The sequence below is a fragment of the Nilaparvata lugens genome, chromosome 6 (assembly GCF_014356525.2).
Source record: "Nilaparvata lugens isolate BPH chromosome 6, ASM1435652v1, whole genome shotgun sequence".
Taxonomy (NCBI): domain Eukaryota; kingdom Metazoa; phylum Arthropoda; class Insecta; order Hemiptera; family Delphacidae; genus Nilaparvata; species Nilaparvata lugens.
The window spans coordinates 62,494,620-62,517,876 of NC_052509.1; the positions used below are offsets into that span (position 1 = coordinate 62,494,620).

Sequence of the window (23,257 nt, forward strand, 5' to 3'; positions counted from 1 at the left end):
TATGAACAGCTAAGAAGTCAAGTAGAGCTAAGATAAACAGTGTTAAGATTCCTGTATGAATTGCTAAATTCTACTTTGATTCAAGTATTTTACAACCTTTGGTTGGACAAATTTTTTTACAGCTTACACTGGTCTCAATAAAATGGTAATATCAGTAAAAAATAAAAAGTCAAATACAATTGTTTGCATAAGAAAGCTTTCTGGTTTTAATTGAAATATTAATTTACAATGTTTTTTATGTTTAATAATAATTACATTTTAAAGATGCAAGTTTCAACTACAGACATTAGCAGAACAAATTAAAATAGTGATGATAGAAATTAGAAATTATTAACGATGCGACAATATCGAAAATGAGAAAAATGTTATGCGAATTAATAGCAAAATGTAGAAAAATTATCGCTTACACAGCCATTGGTGGATTTTTCTCATCTTGAAAAATATCTTGGCACAAAATATAAATTTATTGACTGCTTACAATGTAAATATTCATGTTACGAGACATTTTGCTACACAGAATGGTGATGATAATATTATAGAACCGAGATTTAAAGCTATTTTACAATAGTGCAATTAGAAGACACAATAACACTGAGTACAATGTGCATTTCTCGCATTATGATTAGCATATTTTTATAACACGGGTTATTTTTCAAATTTAATTTGATAGTTAAATATATTTTACATCACTATACATTGCCAAATCTTACAATCAAAATTTGATTGTTTCCAACATCACATCACTTCAAGGGTTTCAACCATTAAAAATTGGATTGAAAATCCAGTTACAATTTTATAAATAGTTAATAGGCTAGTAGTAATCAAGTTATACAATCTGAAGGTATAGGACAATAAGACTGACAGTATAGATAAGTGGAAAGTAACAAAAGTGTTGAGAACTAAACTGAAGAGTTCAGAATAAATCTCAAAAATCAAGGTAAATAAAATACATTATTGTATTAGATAAAAGAAAGGTAATAACAATAATTTTAAAGTACAGTATTGTATCTACCTTGAGATGGAGACTATCGGACTTCCCTTATTATCAGATAAGTTCTTCAAAATTTAATTTCAAGTTTTGTTGACATTTAAAAAAGATTATAATTTTATTTTATTTTAGTGACATGTTTCAGAAAATCAATTCAATTATTTTTTACATTTCATTAGTGTACAAAATCAATTTCACAAGGTTTACTAACAATAACATTAGTTCACAAGCAATAAATTGCTGGAATGACTAAAATAATTAAAGTCTCGATTAATAACAGTCTACTAAAAATTAGGAATTTATAATACACATTAAGTTTCTGCTACAAAACAAAATCCACTATTACGAATTATTGTGGATTATTGTAGTTGAAATTTACCGCATATTTGATTTGTTTTTTACGGTGAGTTTTATGAATTAAATTATCAATTATTATTATTCAAGAACTTTGTCAAATATCATAGGATTACAAAATCCACATGCAAAATGGTATTTTTTCTACACAGAAAAAATCCCATGATTTTTTTAATGTATTAAAAACTAGTATTTCCTTGTGATTGGTTACAAATAATTTTCAATCGACATGCAGTGACTCAATATCAAAATTCGTTATTGATTAATATTTACAACAATAATAATTCTTAACAAGTACATTCAACGGAAGTTAGATGTTTTTCAATGGAAATAAAATTACAAACTTTAAATTTGGAATGAAACTTAATTAAAATTTCATGAATATCGAAGTTAAAATTATGAATATAAATTTCAAACATTATTTTTATGGCTTGATAACCAACAAAAATTAAGTAGTAACATTCCGTAATAAAATTATATTTTTTTGTTTTGAGATTACGTACTGAATAAAATTACCTTTTTAATGTGTAGTCAAAAGCAGTAGCTATTTGCAAGGAATGTTTACTAAAATATTACTCATTGTGAAGAAAAATTTTGACAGTGAAAAGATTTTTGAAAACATAATAATTTTGTGCTTGTAAAGTTCAAATTTCAGATCATTTAAATTGAAATTACCAGTTACAACTAAATCTATTTATTTGAAGTATTTTTATATTCAAATAAAGCTTTAACGCCAGTGTCACAATAATTTAGAGTTTTTACAACTTATATATCTAAAACAGTAACTACCTATAAGGAAAGATTATTAAAAATTCATACAATCAATTGTGTAATACAATTTCAAGTGAAATCTGTGGAGTGCACCAATAGTGATAAATTAAATGGCAATTTTCGAAGAAATATTTGATTTTAAATCTGGGGTTAAAACTATCAGTCAAAAAAATTTACAAAATTCAACCCATGGAGTCGATGATGAATAGATATATCACAAAATTAATATTACTAAAAATATATTCTAAAATTAAATCTACAAGGGATTAAAATCGTGTTCTAAGTGAATTCAAATATTGATAAATAGGAAAAGACTATTTAAAATCATTGAAAACTAATATTTTTAGGCATATTATGTGAAATCGATTTAATGAAAGGATTATATTGGGTGTATTTATTCAAATTAGATATAATACTCAAACATCACATACATGCAGCACTTTTATAGCAATAACTAATAGAGACTGGGAAGAAATATTCCACCTAAAATGATGTTTGAAATTTATGAAAATCAACTACTTCTTTCGTTGAAAATTAATAAAAAAAACATTAGTGAGGAACAGCATTTTTCATCGCATACATTGTATTAGAGAGAACTCCTGTAATGACAGTTGCTTTGATAATAATTTTATAGTAGTCAATTATGATAGTTGTTAGTTTTGAGCTGATGAAATCATTATTATTTGCATTAGATTAATATTTTTGATATTTAGATCTAGAACTGTCACCGAGCAGAAACGTCTATAGATTCTATAATAATTCATGACTTCTATAATAATCAAAGAGTTCTAATTTTTTGAGTCTAAACAAAAATATACAAGTCATCCTAATCAGTACGTTAGTATTCTTAGTAGTTTGTGATTTCGACCTAATTATCAAAGCATTAACTCATCAATTCAATAACTGTATCAAAAGTCGTTGTTGAAATGATCCAAAAATAAGTTATTATTTTGTTAATATGTGATATTGACATTTAATAATTACATAACAATGGGAGTAATGATTAACATTATACATTTAAACAATAATTATACAATGAAACAACTAAATTACAGTACAAGAAGGGTGCGTGGGTGTGGTTAAGAAAAATTAACAGTTAACGGTCGGTGCAAAAGTATCCAATCACATTTAACTGCCGTTAAAATAATGTAATATAACGGATGCAATCATTTTACGGCGGTTAAATTGAATTGGAATGAAATTTTGTGCAACCGACCTTAAGAGTGTATTATAACTTGAGTGTATAATCGCTGATTGGATTTAGTTTCAACAAGCTAGTTGAGTTTTTAACAGTTTAGTCTAAAGCTTCTAATAGATTAGAGATTTTGTGGTTGTTATTGGAACAAAATACAGGTGAGTATAGGAGTTAATGAGTACTAATTAGTTGCTTGAAAGAGCTTACAGAATGGCACGGCACACACCTCTAAAAATATTTCCACGATAAATACACATTTCCAGCCATTCAACAATATTACAATTACATTAGCATCAAGACACCATTATCGACAATACAAAAACTGTTCAAATCAATTGCTATGCACTGATACCTAAGCAATACAAGAAGCACCTATATATTTATTTGTTTTTCGCGTTCTTTTTTTTGTGAAATTCAACTACAAAAGAGAGTAAAACGCCTGAGATATTTGGAAATGAGAGCTCAAAGTACTCAATTCGTTCAAAAACCAAGTGCGAGTTATTAGTGTTTACTACAAATATGTAAATGGTATTACCTTAACAATAAAGCTATAGTTATTATCTCACCAATAAAGTTATAGTTCAACTTTGAAAACATTCAAAAACTTTCACAAATCCACCTTCAACAAGAAACTATTCTGTCTCATCTTTTGATATCAAAATATTTTCTTCAAACATGATCAAGATGAAAAGCTGATCGAAGACATGCAAAATTTTATCAGTTATTAGTTTAATAATTTTAGTATTTTTATAAATATTATCACAAATCGATAAACAGCAACAGTAACCAATATCATAGAGATACAATAGCGTAAGTAGATATCCCATGGTATAGGGCGTTTATTTCGCAACTTTTACTGTTATCTCAAGCCGATAGTCCACGTAGTTCTTTCCCGTGAAGCTGTGTGACGCTTGTGGTCTCTCATATTGTGACGTTCAAACACTCTCACCCGGCCAAAACAGTAAAAATCTACAATGATCGACAGTAATCGGCTTGAGTTAACAGTAAAAGTTGCGACATAAACACCCTATACCATGGGATATCTACTTATGCTATCGTTTCTCTATGCCAATATTTAACAATCGAATATCGTCTTTTGAATTCATACATCCCTTACTTCATTTTCTTCAAACCAGACCGTAGTTCTAGAGTTGACAATAGCATGTTATAATCACAAACGTTTCAACATTATTTCACAGCTCGTATATTTTGTGTAACTTGTTTAAAGCTTCATAACTAAGTAGTACAAGTGTAATAAATTATTCTTCTACAATGCTGAACTATGACGATATGTTTACTTTGTCAAAATTTCAAATACATTTTTTAACTCGAACTACAGATTTCATTTTCATGATGTTGTATCTTAAAAGTGATGTATAGATATTGAATAGAAACTACTGGAGATTGTTACAACCACTGATTTTTTAGCTATAACTTGACTCTGTTGTTATCAGAAATCAACGAGTGAAACAATTATAAATAGTATTTATTCAATAAAGCGTTACTGTTTATCACTACAAACTTCACAACATAAAATTATCTAAAACCTATTAGTTTCCTCACTACATGACTTTAGTTCATTTGCTCCAAGTATAATAGGTACCCTAATAGTAAAAAGTAATAATTTTTTCATTTTGTTGAACTATAGCTTTATTGTTATCAACAAAAATTCAAATTCAAACGCACACAACAACAGACAAACGTATGCAGGCAGACGGAGAGAAAAATGAAACGTCTGCATGCAGACATTAACAGACATATGCACACAACATTCAAGATTTTCCCCCGTCTGGCTGCATACGTCCATCTGTTACTGTGTGCGTTTACCTTTAAACTCTTATCTACAGCTTCATAAATCTGTTTCTTCCCCACCATGATATTAGTTGATTTGCTTCAAACATAATATTATCTTAGTAGTTTGTGTACAAATTTGTGATATTGTTGAACTATAGCTTTATTGTTATTACCACAACTTCTCAACGTCTATTTCATCAACAGATTCTTCATATTTCTGTGTTGTTGTTGAGAAGAAACACGTCTCCTTCAAAAGCGCCTTGTGTTCCTTCACCTGCAGTATCAAGAGACACAATCTGACACATGATGAAGAGACACATGATACAGTAGCTTCATGAGTTTCCTTAACACATAACATATTTGCTAATGAGTTTCCTCAACACAAGATCTTAGTCTGCGATTAGAAGATACAAGTTTGCTATTAGCTTAGCTTCAGTATCAAGTAACACATGACACAGTTTCTTCATGAGCTTCCTCAACACAAAACACCGTTTCTCCACGAGTTTCCTCAACACAAGATCTTAGTTTGCGATTAGAAGATCTAAGTTTGCGATTAGAAGATCTAAGTTTGCTATTAGCTGAACTTCAGTATCAAGTAACAACACATGACACAGTTTCTTCATGAGCTTCCTCAACACAGAACAACGTTTCTCCACGAGTTTCCTCAACACAAGATCTAAGTTAGCGATTAGCTGGACGACTGTATCTTTGGCGATGTGGGCACAGAAGAGCCCTGTTGCGCCCTCCTAATGTACAAGTGCAGCAGCTTGAGCTTACTGTTGCTCAGCGCACTCAGGTAAGGCTTCAACTCCTCCTCTCCCACATGGGTGTGCAGCGCCACCATACAGAAAACAGCTGATTTCCTCACGGAGCTCTCCTCGCTGTCATACGCCTGAATCAAGCCTGGCATGAGGTCGTTCAGGTAAGAGTGAACCGGGTCTTTGCCATGAGTCTCCACAAGTTTCGTGAGCGCTTTCACAGCTGCGAGGTTCACAGGGTAGTCGCCCGTTGTGATTAGGGGCACAAGAACCCTGATAACTAACCCTGGATCCAATAAGGTTGCGATAGTTGTAGCGCACACTTCAGCTGTGCGTTGGACGTCTTTAGTGATGTCTTTCGAGGCTTGAAGTACCTTGAGTACTAACAGTTCTACATAGTTGTTGAACGAGCTGGCTAGCGATTCTTTCTTCATCATCTCTGTCAACGAGGCGAGCACAAGCGTCTTGATAGCCGATTCACCGTTACCTAGCTGACTCAGCAACACTCGCAAAAGCGACTTGAAATGATCCATGATGGCCGTGCAACTGCTGTCTCGTATCAGTCGCTTCAACTGTTCCAGCGCCGCCTTACGTTCCGCCTCGGTGAGCGCTGAACAGCAGTTCTCGTCATCCCCACCACCTGAAACGGGAGACTTCAGAGAGTCTATCACTTTTCTAATCGCCTCGCTTTCACTAGTGCTGTGAACGCCGTTAGGTTGCACCTCTCCATCCACCAGGTCGACTCCGTTGCAGTCGCGAGCCGTCAACACTCGCACCGTTCTCACAGAGCTACTACTGCTACTCCTCAATGACAAATCCTCCATCCTTTCCTCCAGACCCTCCGTGCCTCCAGTCGACATCTGGCTAATCCCTGAGTCATGTGACGCGGTATCTCTATCCAGCTTATTGTTCCCTCCCCCGTAACTGTAGTTCTGTATCTCCGCTGTAGTCTGTCTCAACGATCTGTAGACTTCATCCGGGTTTAGATTCTCGGTTTCAGTGTGGGCCAACTTCGAAGCACCGCTACTGAATCTCGGTAGGGGAGGTCGCTGGTTAGGGGTGGGGGAGGGCGATTTCGGCGAGGGGGACATGAGAGGGGAGCTGAGGGTTTCCTCTCCACTACTGCTGCGTCTCACACGGCCCTTGATGAGACTAGCAGCTGCGTCCTGGTACTCTTTCGGTAACTGTGCCAGGCGTAATGTGACCTGGGGTGTGTTGAGGTTGAAGAGGGCTAGAATCGCCTCCTGTGCAGCCCTCCGTAGATCAGCGCCCTGTTTGATGCTATCCCCCATCGTCCAGCCAATCATTTTGGTGAGGGCTGCGGTCGCAGTGTCTTTGACTCTCCCGGGAGACGGGGGTGGAAACGCTAACCCAGGATCAGTCATCACAGCCAACTTCGTGATGTAGTCACAGGTGGCTATCTTCACTTTAGCGTTGGGAGTTTGTGTAGCATCACACAAGAATCTGAGCACGGTCGACATCTGAACTTCACTAGGGAACGACGAGCGTACGACATCGAGAGACTTGTGTATCTTCGTCTGTATGGAGCCCAACAGATCTCCTCCCAGCTTGTTCAACAGCCGGGTCAACAGGACGTACAACCAAGAGTTGAGGTCTGAGCGGTGACTCAGTATGACATCGTTGAGTGTGTCCAGGAACAGACTGAACACCTTGGTGTGCGAGTCCATGAACATCTTGGTGAAGTTGTCGGTGATTCGTTTCAGTTCGGGTGGTGTGAGCAGATTGCCAGACTGCAGATACAGCTGCAGACCGACGAGGCCCTCCTTGCGGTCGCTCCAGTGGGTGCTCTCACAGCTGGTGATGATGTCGCCGATGTCCTTGAGGGTGGGCTCGTAGAGGCGGTTCTGGGATCCGTTCCACGAGTAGGTGTCCGAGTGTCTGCGGTAGGAGTCGAACGACCTCTCCGAACAGATACTCGACGTCTCACTGTCGTCACTGTGATCCTCGAACGGTCGGTACGATGTTTTCCGAGGGGACACTCTAGCACCAGGCTCCGGTGTTTTAGAAGCATCCAGGTTCAACGCATCCGCCAACGCTGATTCTGCTTCCAACGACTTTAACAACATCTTATGCGCCATGACAGGTCGGTTGGAAGGTAGAATCGGCGGCCGATCCGACATGCTAGGTCGCCCCCGCTTCGTGGACCGGTCGTAGCTGTAGTAACGAGTGAGACTGTTCTCTCGACTGGTGCCTGTGGACCTCGGGATACCAGTGCTGCCTCTCCGGGACCTGTCGAAGATGGAGCTGGTCTGGTTGTTGTCACTGAAGTGTCCCGAGTAATACTGGCTCCCAAACCCCGATCTGGACGAGGGAGACCCCGACCGGGAGCTCGGTTGAGACTGGGAGACTCCCATCACTCGACTCCTGGTCCTCCCCACCCTCTCTGTGGTGGATGGAGCACCCAGGGACGTGGGACCAGAATCGGACAGCTTCCTACTGGGAACCGTCTTTCGTGGTAGGGACTTCTGAGCCGACATTGTTCGACTAACCGGCAAACTGGCCAAACTACTCGAACTGGACGCTGAAAAATGATCGTTAACTGCTCTCTTGTGAGCGTTATCGAGCGAATTCAACAACGACTCAGCCTGGTCGGGGAAGTGTTGTTTGAAACCCCAGTACGCCTTCCTCGCACAGAACCTGGCTTCACTGTCCGCATCAGCTATCCCCTTTTTGATCGCCGCTTGCAGTGTGGCTATGTGCTTCTCCATAGGAGGCGTCGGCCACGAATGGACAATCAAATCCAAAAACTCACAACACGCTCTCCTAATCTCTTTAGACTTCGATTTCGAAAGATGGTCACAAATAATCGGAATCAACCTGTTGTTGTGTACATACTGTAGAATAAACCTAATACACACCAACCCTGACGACGCCATGATTTTCGCAGAGTTCAACAGCAACCCAATCAGATGCGCCAGTAGGTTCTCGGCAAACCGATCCACACGATTCCCGAGGGTGCGACAGAGATAGGCAATGGTGAGACACGCCTCCCTGACAACCTGGGAACGCAGGTCTTTGAGGGAGAGCTGGAACGGGGGAACAAAGAGGCGAATCTGCGCATGGAACTCGTCAAAGTTGGCGCCCCCGGCAACCACCACAGAGCGCATGCGCTTCAGGGCGTCCACACGCTTCTCCCAATCCTGATTGGCGTCGGAAATCGTGTCGCGGATCTTCGTCATGTGGTCGTCCACCTCACGGGCACTGAATACCTACGGCACAATTAACAATAATTAATTAGTAAAGTGATAGTTTGAAATGAATCACTCTGATATAATGAAGAGTGAAGATGAAAAATTTGAATATGAGATTGAAAAAAAACGAGGAGTTAAAATACAAAGAGAGAACGGATAGAAATATACAAAAATATACATTTGCCTCCACATTTTTCCAGAATACAAGAAGAATATTTTCATTTTAAATACTTTTTCTCAAGCAACTCAATCACAGGACCAGTTCCAACTCTTAATCAGTAAACTAAGATTTATTCTTTTGCACCACTAGGACGATATTAATTCTTCCGGTTTGTTGAGTTCTCAATGTATTATAATTTTAGATGAAGAAAAACTGTTTGTTGATCTTGGATTAGCTAGCCAACTTAACGGAAGACATTTAGTTGAACCTTTATATGTTTTGGGGGACTGGAAGAATTCATTTGAACACAAACTTAAAAATGCAGAAAAAGCACTTCAGATTTTGGGGGGAGTGGGTCCATCTTTCTCCTGTAGGACCATATTCAAGGCACTCCGACTACTTACAGTTCCAGCGATATACTTCCTTGAAGTTCTTTCGTTTGTGTTCAAAAACAAAAATATTTTTAATGCTAACCGAATTTGTCATACTTATGAAACACGAGGTAAAAATACAGGATTATTCTAGTTCCCCTATCCATAGACTGACTCTTCTCGAAAAGGGACCGTATTATTCAGGACTCAAGTGTTTTAATTGCATTCCTGAGGATATAAGGCTGTGTAGCAGCTATAAGTTATTTGTTTCAAAGATAATTAGGACACTGGTAGAGGCTTGTCCTTATACCATTGAGGAGTGTTTTAGAGCATTCATGTGACTCCATTCTAAAAATGACATGTTGTATGCCACTTGAGCACCGCTCAGAATTTTTGGCTTCACACAACAAAAATATAATAATAATAATATAATTTTCAAGTGAATCTCACTTTTTTATAGAAATGGAGATAGATCAATCAATCAATCAATCATTTATTTCTTTCCAAAACATACATGAAAATGTACATGAGAAAGTCAAAAAACTAAAAACTAACTTAAAGCTAAAGAGAAATTAGTGACTGTATAAAATTCATTTTTTTACAGTAAACTCGTTTATACTGTAGCATGCTAAATCCATCAAATATGCTCTCAGCAATTCCTTAAATTTTGATCTATCAGGTTCATGTCTTATGCAACCTGGGAGACAACCAATAAATTTTATTCCCATGTACGTTGGACTTTGTTTATATTTTTCCTTATCGTGTTTCTTTATTGTAAAATTATTTTTATTTCTTGTGTTGTAATTATGTATATCTACTTGCCGTGGGAATCTAGATTCGTTAGCTTTTATATATATAATATTGTCCTATAAATGTACAGGCTGTACACCGTCATGAACTTTAACTTACTGAAGAATGGCTTGCATGATTGCTCTCTATCAAGATTTAGAATTATTCTTATTGCTTCTTTTTGTAATAGGAGTATTTTATTTAAGTTTGAGATGCTTGTTCCTCCATATATTTCAACTCCATATGAAATGTGGGAGTGGATCATTGCAAAGTACACTACTTTTAACGTTTCTAAGTTCGAAGTATTTGCTAGTCGTCTCAGCGCGAAAATTCCTGAGCTTAATTTTTTACATATTTTTTGAATGTGAACGGACCAACTAAGTGTGTTTTCAAGATATAAACCTAAAAATTTGATTTCTTCCTTATTATTTACGATGGGATGGGATGGGATGAAAATATGATTATCTATTCCGATAGAGCTATTTGCTAGTTCTTCGATTTATGTATTCCATACTGTACAGTTATCATTTGAATCAATCATCCTTCCGAAATGGCACAACAGGTTTTTGCCCAAAACTGTTCCTATTGTAATTTATACAAAATGAATGAATGCAATCTATTAGGGTGTGTAGTGTACAAAGATATCGGTCTGAGGAGGATGAATATAAATATATACTGTTCCTATTGTAATTTATACAAAATGAATGAATGCATTAGGGTGTGTAGTGTACAAAGATATCGGTCTGAGGAGGATGAATATAAATATATATGAATAAGTTATATCTATATCCTCTCAAGACCGCTGAGCTCAGAACGCCTGACTGCTCTCTATGTGAACTCACCCTTAAGGCCATGGCCAATCTATAGATTACACTATAGTTACTATAGTGTTCGATCTATAGTTACACTATAGATGGCCAGCCATGTCAAGGAGACTCCGACATTATCAGTATCAGTGTAACCGGTACAGTTCAAATATTACTACCATGGATTCTAATGAGGTTATTCATTCTCGATCGGCCGGGCTAATCCAATCAGAGCTTATGGGAATTATATGTTTTCTGTATCGGACACGTTCACTGATTCTAAAAAGTTTAAATCCTCCTTAACTGCTCTATGTGTTTGAAATAATACAGAATACTATCATTAATATTGAGCTGGATTTCCACACACCAGTAACACCAACCGGCACAGTGAAAATATGATTTCAATGTGTTCTGATTGCATTGTTTCCACTCAGCACAGCCTAGCGAGTATGAATAATCCAATTTGAACTAATGAGAATAATATTTTCCTACAGTTACGTTGAAAAGTGGCCATTGCTGCACTGATTACAGAACGCAAAGAATCACTTTTCCGCTCTAGTGCGGGAAAAATTTTTCTGCACTCCAGATTTGCAACATGGCAACGCAAAATACTTAGTAGGTTATATGGAGCAACAGTGCAGCAAAATCAAAATGAAGTTGGTAACAGTGACTGGGCTGCTATAGTGAGCAGAGGTGCAACCAAGCACAACGCGCTAATTATTATTCATTATATATTATAACCAAGGACAACGAGGACTTTAGGATTTTAGGATTAAGGTTTTTATCAATAATAAAATTACACAGAAAAACATTTGATGCATTTCAGGCAATTTTACCCATAATTACTCACTTTTCATATTCAATGTTAACTGTAGGAAAAACTTAATGTGAAATACGTGCGCAAAGTTCCTCTGCTGCAATCAAGAAACCATTCCGCCCTCGCCTTTCGGTGCAGCAAACTGTCACTTTGCGCACTAGTTGCACAAATAACTATCTCAGTGTGGGAAACCAACTAAAAAGGACATGATTTAATATGTGTGACTACTACTGCACCTCCTTGACTAATTGTAATTCACCTGTAACTGTGGCACATTCTCGAACGCCCTGATGAATGCCTCCTCATCGATGGCTCCGGCCGGCGTGGGGGTGCTCGGCACACCCCGCTTCGACGCCGACGGAATGCGTCGAATGCTGCTTGTTCCTGGCTTCTTCATCTTCTCCTTCTTCTCAGCCTCGGCATCGCACACGTCTTCCCCTCCATTTCCCGCTTGACCTAAACAATAACAACATCACAACATTATGTGTGCAAAAAATATATATGCTTCTGCATAAAAACAATGTTGGTAGCATTGCTACAAACTGGTTACATCCCCTCATTACATGTTGGCTGTCTAACCTGGACCATAGAGAAAAGATATCATAAGAAGATATTCCATGGTTGGTTTCTACTTGTAACCTCTAGAGTTTTCAAATAATTCAATAAATATATACACATGGTTGTTGTGTCTAGACATAGAGAAAAGATAGCATAAGAAGATATCCCACGGTATCGTTCGTTTGTGTTCCAAATATCATGTCAATTTTTTTGTCGAATTTAAGACGATTACTGTTGACTACTGTATATGATTACTGCTTTGCTCAGGTGAGAGCGTAAGAACGGCACAGTATAAGAGACAACCAGCGTCACATAGCTTCACGAAAAAGAACTACTAGGATTATCGGTTTGAGTTAACAGTGAAATTTTGAACATCAACGCCCTATACCATAGCAACCCTGTTGGTTGGGGGAGCTCTAAGTCTATCATCGTACTCAAGAATGTGTTGAAAACCAGAATTTACCCACAGTATCCATGCTTGTCGTAGGAGGCAACTAAAATGGACCTCAAGGCAACTCCAGAAGTTGCCTTGCCTTCAAACCCACGGGATCTGCCCCACCAGGGCAGTTTCGGAGGGGCAAAAAGAAACACCCAAGAGACCAGAGATGGGCGAAACTCCAAGCACAAATGTGGGTCAAGAGGCTGAGTCAAGGGTGGCCGGGCGCCGGGCGCCCTAGAGGCAGTTTGGCGTCCCCTCTCTTAAGGGAAGGACCTACAAAAAGGCCACGAGTAGAACTCACGTAGGTCACGAGTTTGTGGGTGGAGAGGCCAAAACTCACCACTGCTCAAAGAAGGGCGGCCATTCAGGCAAAACTTCTTGGGAGAGGTGAGGCTTTTGACCCTGCGAAGTTTCGGAGGGGCAAAAAGAAAAAACCCAAGAGACCAGTGATGGGTGAAAAACCAGGCACAAATGTGGGTCAAGAGGCTGAGTCAAGGGTGGCCGGGCGCCCTAGAGGCAACTTGGCCGCCCCTTCCTCAGCGGAAGGACCTACAAAGAAGGCCAGGAGTGGAACTCACATAGGTCACGAGGACTAATCGGTCTGAAGAGACTGCCAAGAATATCACACTGGACTGTAACAAGCAACTGGGTGATTAATAGGATAGTATAGGGAAAACTCCTGGTTCTTGTAAAGAACACAGGTATTGGTTTGCCTAATTAACATACTGCTTGGGAACACAATAAGCTTCGGTTGACGTGTGGGGTTCTTTGAACCTTTGGATCCTTGAATCCATCCCTTCAAAAACAATAAACAATACCATAGCATATCTTCTTATTCTATCTTTTCTCTATGCCTAGGCACAGCAAAAATATGTTCATTTATTAATTTACTTACAAACTCTTCAGATGTCACATGGTAAAAACCCACATCAACATCTTTAATATAGATTAACAGTATTTTCTTATTATTTTTCTTCTTCTTCTTCTTCTTCTTCTCCTGTATTCTTTTTCTACTTCTCCTTTTCCTTCTTTCTTTTTCTTCTTCTACTGTATTTTTCTTCTTTCCTTCTCCTGTCGTCTTTTTCTTCATTTTAAAAATAACAATTTCTATAATTCGAATTTTGAATAAAAAAGATAAAATTTATCTTTCCATTCGAGGCAAGAGGCATGAAAATTGTGTAACGTTATATTATAAAAAACTAGATGTGAGAAATTATTAATTAATTTTAGATACACCATTTTTCCAATTCAATTTTTACAGCAATCTAACACTTGTCCAATGAACAGTTCAGTTCTAAGTTAATTTAGTAAGGAATGGATACACTGTGAATCATAATAAAGTAACTCCAACCTGGTATTCAGCCTCGTATGAAATTTATTCAAGGTGTTTCGTTTCGATTCATTGAAAATTAAACTAGACCAATTAGCAATCAGATTCCAATTGATTCTTAGATTTATATTGTTCCTTCTATACAAATGGCACAATGCATAATCTATTTACAATCAAGGAGTATCCTTAGTTTTTCTCTCCCAATCAGTGCTTCTTTGTGAAAAATAAAAATAAATAAATCATAGATTAATTACTAATATCTAAGTTACTGAAACTAAACTCCTTCTACGTTGTCTCTGTTACATTGTTGCATGTGCAACTTACTGCATCTCAACAATCTCTTCTATAATCTATTTTCTATAGATTTATCTACACTCCATCATCTATTTTACTCTCCAAACAATTCAAGAGCACAGAAGAGGATACTTTGAACTTGAAAGAATAAGCTAGCACTCAAGTCTGTACGGAAATAACATGTGATGCACTGACCAGACATTGGTGCTTTGGACCCGTGATCAGCGGCTCCGTTCAAATTGATTCCACGACTAGATCGTGGCCAACTTCCTCCCCATAATCCACTTTCCATTTCATAAGTTTAGAACCTGCAATAACAAATTATACAATATATTAAATCGGTATTACAAAACAGTAACATGTAATTGTACAGATGAATCTACTTTCCGTTTTATAAGTTTAGAACCTTAATTCACGTTGTGAAAATAATTAAGAGCTGAAAATTTGTGAAGTGGAAAACTACAAGACTTAACCTATTTCGGACTATGAGTAACAATATCTAAATTTGGGAGAGGAATAGCACAAGGTGCTACCGGTACCTTATTTTTTTCCTTCCCTATCATGTACTTATTGCCTAAATCAATGAAGAATAAATGAAGAAACAGCATTGATCAAACAAACAAATTTCACACAGTAAAACAATTCTCTCTTAAACAAAAATTGCCTAGAATAAGATATAGAACACTAAAATGTAATAGAAAGAAGTGGGTGGATAAGTCCATGTACATACTGAAAAAGTTAGCATTGGTACTATTGTAAGTATAGTTACTATCAATGTTGAGAAAAATATTCTTTATTCATTCATTCATACAATAAGTACATCAAAATGATAGGGAGAAAAATAAGGTAACCTTGTATTATTCCTCTCCCAAATTTAGATGACATATAGTCCGAAATGAGTTAAGTCTTGTAGTTCTTCACTCCATGTTCATTCTATTACTAATTTATTGTTATTGATGTATATAATTAAAGTCTCAGAAATCGGCGTGCTCGATAATAGAAAAATGAAGTATTGTACTTGAGAAATCCATTAAAATTTGAGGAGCGGTACATAGATAAACAATAATTATTTTTTAACGTTATTTTACTGATTTAGCCTTGGAGAAAATTACTCGATAATGATTATTATCTCAATTACACAATTCCTGTCAATTACAAATTTTCAATTAAGATAATAATAGGCGTACTTTGTGTGTAATAGTGAAGATAATATTGTTGTATCTTATTATATTAAAGCTTCAAAGAAAAAAAAGTCACAGCCAATACGGCTGATTGTCATGGAGAATATGAATACAGTCGAACCTCTGTATAACGAAGTCGATTATCCCGACAAAAAATTCGCTGCAGAGAGGTATTCGTTATTGAGAGGTTGTTCTGTCAAGAAAAATTCCAAGATCTGATGGATCGTGTAAATCGTATCACGGCGGTAAATAAATGAATATGGGACATACATTTATTTCCAGAAAGCTTGATTTGTACTATTAGTTGAGTATAATCAAAGTAACTCAGTAGAAAAATTTTTCAATATCATTCACCAAAGTTATTTTACTAATTTTTACACTACTATTAGATTGAACACAAAATACGGTAATTTTGTCAATAACTTCACTATAAATACTATAATAACTCAACTCTCCTATTCTTAATGTTTTATTTGAGAAAATGTGTAATTTTCGGTTGAATTCTGCATTTGAATACAACATCATGATCAATAAACGACTCACATTTATTCAAACAGTTGAACATGTTGTCTGGTACACTATTTTTCAGTTTTAATCCTTGTCTGATAATTTTGAAAGCTTCTAGAACTTCTTGATCTGACGGATTCTTCTCCTCAGGTTCGTCACAGCCATCATCATCATAGTCATTAGTCAGTTGAAAGAGTTGAAATGTGTGACAAAATCAAGAATGGGAAAGTCCAGTCGTTCACCTGCCTGGTCTACAAATTGCAAGTTCTTGGAATTCAATTTCCGACATGTGTTTCAACCTCTATTGACTGTCTATCACCCTATCTTCTTCCTACCTGAATTGTCATTATTTTCAGTCTATTGACCTTTCTGCTGAAACTAAACAATTCCTTGAAAATGACCGTCTGCTTCCTATACACACTACATTTTGTATGTTGGAGTTTAGAGAAAACTTTGTTGTTGAGAGGTCCGAAATTCGTTAAATAGAGGTAAATAAGCAACCAGAGCTCTAAAATGTCATGGGACGAGGTAAAAATTCGTTGTGTAGAGGATTTCGTTAAGTGGAGGTTTGTTATAGAGAGGTTCGACTGTATATTGGTAAGAACTTCAACTTTTCGAAACCACTTATTCATTGCACATATCTAGTTAAGTTAATAGAGGTGTTGTGACAACTGAAAGCATTTTCAAAAATCTTAATTTTTTATTGCGGATAATGCCCACATGAGCGTTTTTGCTTGTGCGTGGGTAATGGGAAGTGCGAGGGTGATTTATGAAATGACCAAACGTCCATGCCTATTCGGCGGGATTCGAGCCCACGACCAGGTAGCACTAGCAGACTGAAGGGTGCAATGCCTTAAGCTGGGTTTTCGTTTGTACGTAAATGCCGTCGTCGACCACGACAGGATGAGGACCTCAGATTGGGTAGATTTCAATTTCTCTAAATAACATGAAAGATTATGTTTCATTAAGTTTTAATGGGGGAGGTTGAGTTTATACTTTTAAATAGCAATATGTTGATATTATTAGAAATGTTTTGATTCTTGAATAATAATAACAAATAATGAAAATTTATTTGATCAGCTGTTTTAGCACACTTGAAATTTGGAAAAAATGAATGTCAACAATGCTTGTAGTCGTCGACTGCGGGAGTTTACGCACAAACGAAAATGTACCTTTAGTCGACCCACCTATCCTGGCTCATTATATTAAACGACTTTCATTTTTCACAACTACTAATCAATTATCGAAACTATTTTAAATTGCTAGGCCTACAACCAGTTATCAATCTTTAGTAAACCCAGAAGTTTTTTGAAGGTGTAGCAACCAAAATTAGTTACTTCAAACATGTTTAATAAACACAGTGAAACAAAGTCATTTAATCAATACCACAACTTTACTTCCATTACAAAACAGAAATTTACTAATCTTCAATCACAAAACGATTTAAAAAATGGAATAACTTTCAGACGTTTAGTGTATAATATTATTTATCAATTTATAGATAATAAATTTGAATAAATTATTAGGTATAGTGAAAAATTAATTCTATCTAGACTAATTTTAATAGAATTTATATAACATATATATCTGCAGGAGACTGAGGAAGACTATCTGCAGATTCAGGTTTCTGAGGACACTCCTTGTCGACAAGGGATGTCTAAGAGTTATCTACTTCTCTCTAGCACAGTCCCTCATGCTGTATGGGATTGTGGGATGGGGGGGTGCAAGCTTCTTGCACATCGAACCGCTCCTCAGGGTACAGAAGCTGATCATGAGGGTCATCAACCAGAAGCCTCCACGCTATTCAATGAGTTTGACGTGATATATCCAAGACAGCTTTACTCCAAGGAGATACTATGCAGATTACACAAGAACCCAACAACATTTCAAACCAGAAACCACAACCACAACACCAGATACAGGAATCTTCTCATCACCAGTGTTTGCAAGGAAGGCACTAAACCAGAGACATTTCAATCATTTAGCACCAAAATTATATAATCTACTTCCTGCAAACTTTAAACAGATTAATCATCCTAGAAAGTTCAGAACAATAGTACACAATTGGTTGATGAGCAAAGGAAGTCAGAACATAGAAAACATTATTTCAAATAACAACTAACCACCTAATGACTTACTAAAAACTAACTAATTAATAATACGCACAAAAAACTAACAAAACCTACTCTAGAACATAGTACGCCATAGTGGAAAAGGTCAATTTCCACACAGAAAAAACTAAACAAGTAGAGGACACATAAGATTTTATGTAACTAACTATTGTATGTAATATTGTAATTTATCTAATATTTTGTGTAATTGATGTTGTAGTTTTAGTTTTTTTTTGGGAAATAAACATTTATTTATTTATTTTTTTTATAACATTAATTATTGAAATGTTTTTCTAATAATTATTAATATAAAGTGACAAGATTTAAAAGGACTGTATTGGGTTTCCTAGCTTGCACACTGCAACTTTGAAAAAATAATGACCATATAATTTGTTTCATGGTTGTTGATAGAGGCAATTACGTGGGATCCGCTCATTTTCTAGTTTACTTTTACAACTGACTGACAGCATTAGCTGAACGGGAAGCATTGATGCTATTAATAAAGAATACTGACAATTTGAAGTGAATCTCACTCTAGTTTAAGTTTACGATTGACCGTAATAACGCGTGTGATTTCAAAGCGTATATAGTAAGCAACTTTCAGCATTGGTGGAATGGGAAGCATTGACAAAATTTGAATGGAATGCTGACAGTTTAATGCGAATTATGGCCCTTCCCACACAATGTTTACTTGGTGACTGCAATCATAACAGTTCTGTGCAATTTAAAAAATGAGGAAGTGCTTCACTTTAAACGCAGTCGATCATTCTATACAAAAATACACGAATATTTGCTGACTCTTCCTTCAAGATTACAATAGTTAAAGCAACTAAAGCCGTGTCTACACTGAGCAAATGTTCGACAAACATGTTTGTTGAAACAGTTTGGGCAAATTTTATTATGTTTGACAAACAATGTTTGCCCGTGGCCAGTGTGGACGCGTCACCAAACAAAATATTTGTAAGTGAGGAGAACAGAATTTATGTTTTACAGCTGTCAACACTAAAAAACTGGTGTGGCGCACTCACACAACTTTCCTTGCCGTTATGAAAATTGATCACCTGACGCTAGTGTTCCCGCGCATCACAAGTCTACTACTATTCAAAGATCTGAGCCAGCTGGTGACAGGACAATAACGCTATAGACACACGAGCTCTGCTATCTCTTCATAGTGAATGATTTAATAGAATCAACAGTTTGCAATTAAAATAATCACATCATCCCGAATTTCGAGCTTATTTTCAATTTTAGGTGAAAATGTTACTGAACTTTAATTGTAGAGATTTTCATGCTCAATCTTTCCCACTTGAAATGTTTTGTTTAAATTGTATCTGAAGCCTGATAATTGGGAATCTAAAATCAAACTTTGCCTAGATGGGGCGGAGCTCCTGAAATTTTTACAGATATGGGACTTATGGCAGTTGATAGAACTTATCAATGACTAATTGAGGTATGAATTTGATAAAAATCGTTGGAGCCGTTTTCGAGAAAATCGCGAAAAACCTTGTTTTTGACAACATTTTCGCCGCCATCTTTAATTGAATTTGAGCTCCTGAAATTTTTACAGATATGGGACTTATGGCAGTTGATAGAACTTATCAATGACTAATTGAGGTATGAATTTGATAAAAATCGTTGGAGCCGTTTTCGAGAAAATCGCGAAAAACCTTGTTTTTGACAACATTTTCGCCGCCATCTTTAATTGAATTTGAGCTCCTGAAATTTTTACAGATATGGGACTTATGGCAGTTGATAGAACTTATCAATGACTAATTGAGGTATGAATTTGATAAAAATCGTTGGAGCCGTTTTCGAGAAAATCACGAAAAACCTTGTTTTTGACAACATTTTCGCCGCCATCTTTAATTGAATTTGAGCTCCTGAAATTTTTACAGATATGGGACTTATGGCAGTTGATAGAACTTATCAATGACTAATTGAGGTATGAATTTGATAAAAATCGTTGGAGCCGTTTTCGAGAAAATCGCGAAAAACCTTGTTTTTGACAACATTTTCGCCGCCATCTTTAATTGAATTTGAGCTCCTGAAATTTTTACAGATATGGGACTTATGGCAGTTGATAGAACTTATCAATGACTAATTGAGGTATGAATTTGATAAAAATCGTTGGAGCCGTTTTCGAGAAAATCGCGAAAAACCTTGTTTTTGACAACATTTTCGCCGCCATCTTTAATTGAATTTGAGCTCCTGAAATTTTTACAGATATGGGACTTATGGCAGTTGATAGAACTTATCAATGACTAATTGAGGTATGAATTTGATAAAAATCGTTGGAGCCGTTTTCGAGAAAATCACGAAAAACCTTGTTTTTGACAACATTTTCGCCGCCATCTTTAATTGAATTTGATCAAAATTGTTCGTGTCGGATCCTTATATTGTAAGGACTTTAAGTTCCAAATTTCAAGTCATTCCTTTAATTGGGAGATAAGATATCTTGTACACAGACGCGCACATACACTCATACACACACACACACACACACACACACACACACACATACAGACCAATACCCAAAAAAGTAGGCTATTAACTACTAATAAAAGAAGTCTGCTCTGAATTTATGAATTTCTGCGCTAATTTTGCTGAAGATGATGATGAAGATAACTAACTGATATGTTTTATAATAGCCTATTATTGTTTATTGTATGTATTGTACCTGTGCAATATATTGTATGTTTCTTCAATGTGAATTGTGACTTGGCTATATGTAACTTCTATGTTCAAGTGGCCCAATAAAAACTTTAAACTTGCCCTCATATGCGCTAGGCTTGTGTCCGGAAAACGGGAAGAATTATGTTTAGAAATGAGAGATCTATAGCTTTAGCTGATTGTATTGATTTAGTTATTTCTGCCAGCCCATTATTGCAAATATTCTGAAATTGATTACCATCTGTTTACGAATCCTATATGCATGAAAGAGTAATCTTTCTGCAATATGACATACCGGTACAATATAATTCATAGAGGTTCTGACAACCTATTTTCAATTTTTCAAGCTATTAACATACTATTCCAAAGTTAATAGTTTTTTATTGATCAGTTTTAGCTGTTACAGTTTATATGAATATCATATTAACAAAGTATAATTGCAAAACTCATTTATACTTACGTCATCATAGAAGCCATGTCAAGTTAGCATGGAAGCAAAGGAAAATATTTACGTGAGAAGTAGCCTAGTAAAAAGGTATATAAATTGAAAAAAAGGAAGGATTAATAAACACTAAAGGCATTCAAAATCGTGTAGGCTAGGTTCAAGAGCAAACTATAAACCATTAAATAGGCATGATAGTAATAGCATATTTCTATAATTTCTGTACCATTATTATAAAAATTAGCAACCATGAAATGTTATTGACAGCTTACAGTAGGCTATAAAACAGGATGGGCCTACTTAAATTTGCAGTATAAATTAATAATAATTTCAGTGATAATATGCAGTGATTAAACAAAAATATTATTTTTAATCAAGAAATTGAAACCGGTTGACATAAAATTCATTTTTGCCAACAAGAAATTTTGTTTTTGTGAACTGGGTCTACCTTAAATTCTGGGTGTCATCAGAAGATCTAAATATAAAATTATAGGTTTATCATAAAACAATCACATCTCAAATTGGTTTTGTGATGCAAACTGAATTCAAAGTGTTGAGTTTTGAATTTGATGGTTGAATCACTGAATTAAAATCCATAGGCATAGATGTACCTAGGCTACATAGAAGAAAATATATTTAGAAAACTCTTTTATACCATAGAGAGGAAGCTGGTCTTAGTTTATTTTTTATTTATGTTTTTAAATAATTAGTAGCTTTTAGCTTATAATAAAGAATTAACTGTCCCCACCCAAATAACAACAACAACTTTCATAAGGAAGTCAACCTAATTTAGAAAAATCAGGTCAATAAGTAGCTAAATGACACCAATAAAACTATAAATTTTATATGAATGGTCTAATTAAAAACATTAGACTTAAAAATAAAAATCCTTGGAATAATAGCCATGATAATGCTTTACCTTCATCTATTCAAGTAGCAACTGGAGTGGGTTGTCGGTTGTCGTAAGTCGAGGACGATTGGGATGTAGAAGAATTTTAGTCAAAAGATACAAAATTGCATCAAATAACTAAACTCACTGCAATTTATCGCACATTTGAGAACAAGAAACAGGGCTTTTATTACGAGCAATGATGATCCAAAGAGAGATTACTAAAAAACTTTCTGGCGATCCAAATACGGTACTCCGTTGATGGACAAACGAGCATTTAAAAGCATCGTTCTAACACATAATCAAACAATAATATCCTGTACAATGAATCATGAAATATATTCACAGATAATATAATCACAAATACTATCCAAAGACGTGAATTACAACCAGAAAATAAGTGATTTCTTTGATTACTTTAGAAGAAACTAGCACAGAACTGGAATTGACTGTCAATAATGGCTGCCATCAGCTGATCGATCAACAAATTTCAATTTATTTCAGGGACGAATGTGCATTCTGTAGAAAAAGAGATTTACCTTATAAGTTTTTTTTCATATATTTGAAAAAAAAATAAATTTCAATTTTTTTCCACTCATATTTCAAAAAATGGATAGTTTAGTAACGTATTGAATGTGAATGCTATTCTAAGATCAACTTTGGAAGAATCAACTGCAAACTGACCATCAATAAATTTTTTTCTGATTAAACTTGTAATTATCCAATTTTCTGATAATATCAAACCTTCACAATAGAATAAATTTATTGAATGTTTCAATTGTGAAATTGTTCGCCAAATTTATCCACCATATGGTTGGCAG

At 35.8% G+C, this 23,257-nt stretch overlaps 1 protein-coding gene across 3 annotated transcripts; it reads right to left on the reverse strand.

Moving 5' to 3' along the window:
- Positions 1 to 182: 182 nt before the first annotated feature.
- LOC111057421 (CLIP-associating protein 2) lies at positions 183 to 22,911 on the reverse strand. Of its 3 annotated transcripts, none has more exons than XM_039431632.1 (5): positions 22,467 to 22,911; positions 14,832 to 14,944; positions 12,275 to 12,471; positions 5,792 to 9,090; positions 183 to 5,622 (listed from the first exon to the last, which is right to left on the reverse strand). In XM_039431632.1, coding segments are annotated over exons 2-5 (3,594 nt in total). In that variant the 5' UTR covers positions 14,929 to 14,944; positions 22,467 to 22,911; the 3' UTR covers positions 183 to 5,621. The 3 variants fall into 3 exon arrangements, with proteins under 3 accessions (XP_039287566.1, XP_039287565.1, XP_039287567.1); XM_039431631.1 differs by having other exon boundaries at positions 5,779 to 9,090; XM_039431633.1 differs by lacking the exon at positions 183 to 5,622 and having other exon boundaries at positions 5,643 to 9,090; positions 14,832 to 14,920; positions 22,467 to 22,905.
- Positions 22,912 to 23,257: the final 346 nt, after the last annotated feature.

What these genes read in the sequence shown, in the direction of transcription:
- LOC111057421 (XM_039431632.1), bottom strand. Translation starts at nt 14,928, where the DNA reads ATGGAAAGTGGATTATGGGGAGGAAGTTGGCCACGATCTAGTCGTGGA. An exon ending in GTCCAAAGCACCAATGTCTG is followed by an intron (nt 12,472 to 14,831) that starts GTCAGTGCATCA and finishes GTTATTGTTTAG; the next exon opens with GTCAAGCGGGAAATGGAGGG. An exon ending in AGAATGTGCCACAGTTACAG is followed by an intron (nt 9,091 to 12,274) that starts GTGAATTACAAT and finishes ATTGTGCCGTAG; the next exon opens with GTATTCAGTGCCCGTGAGGT.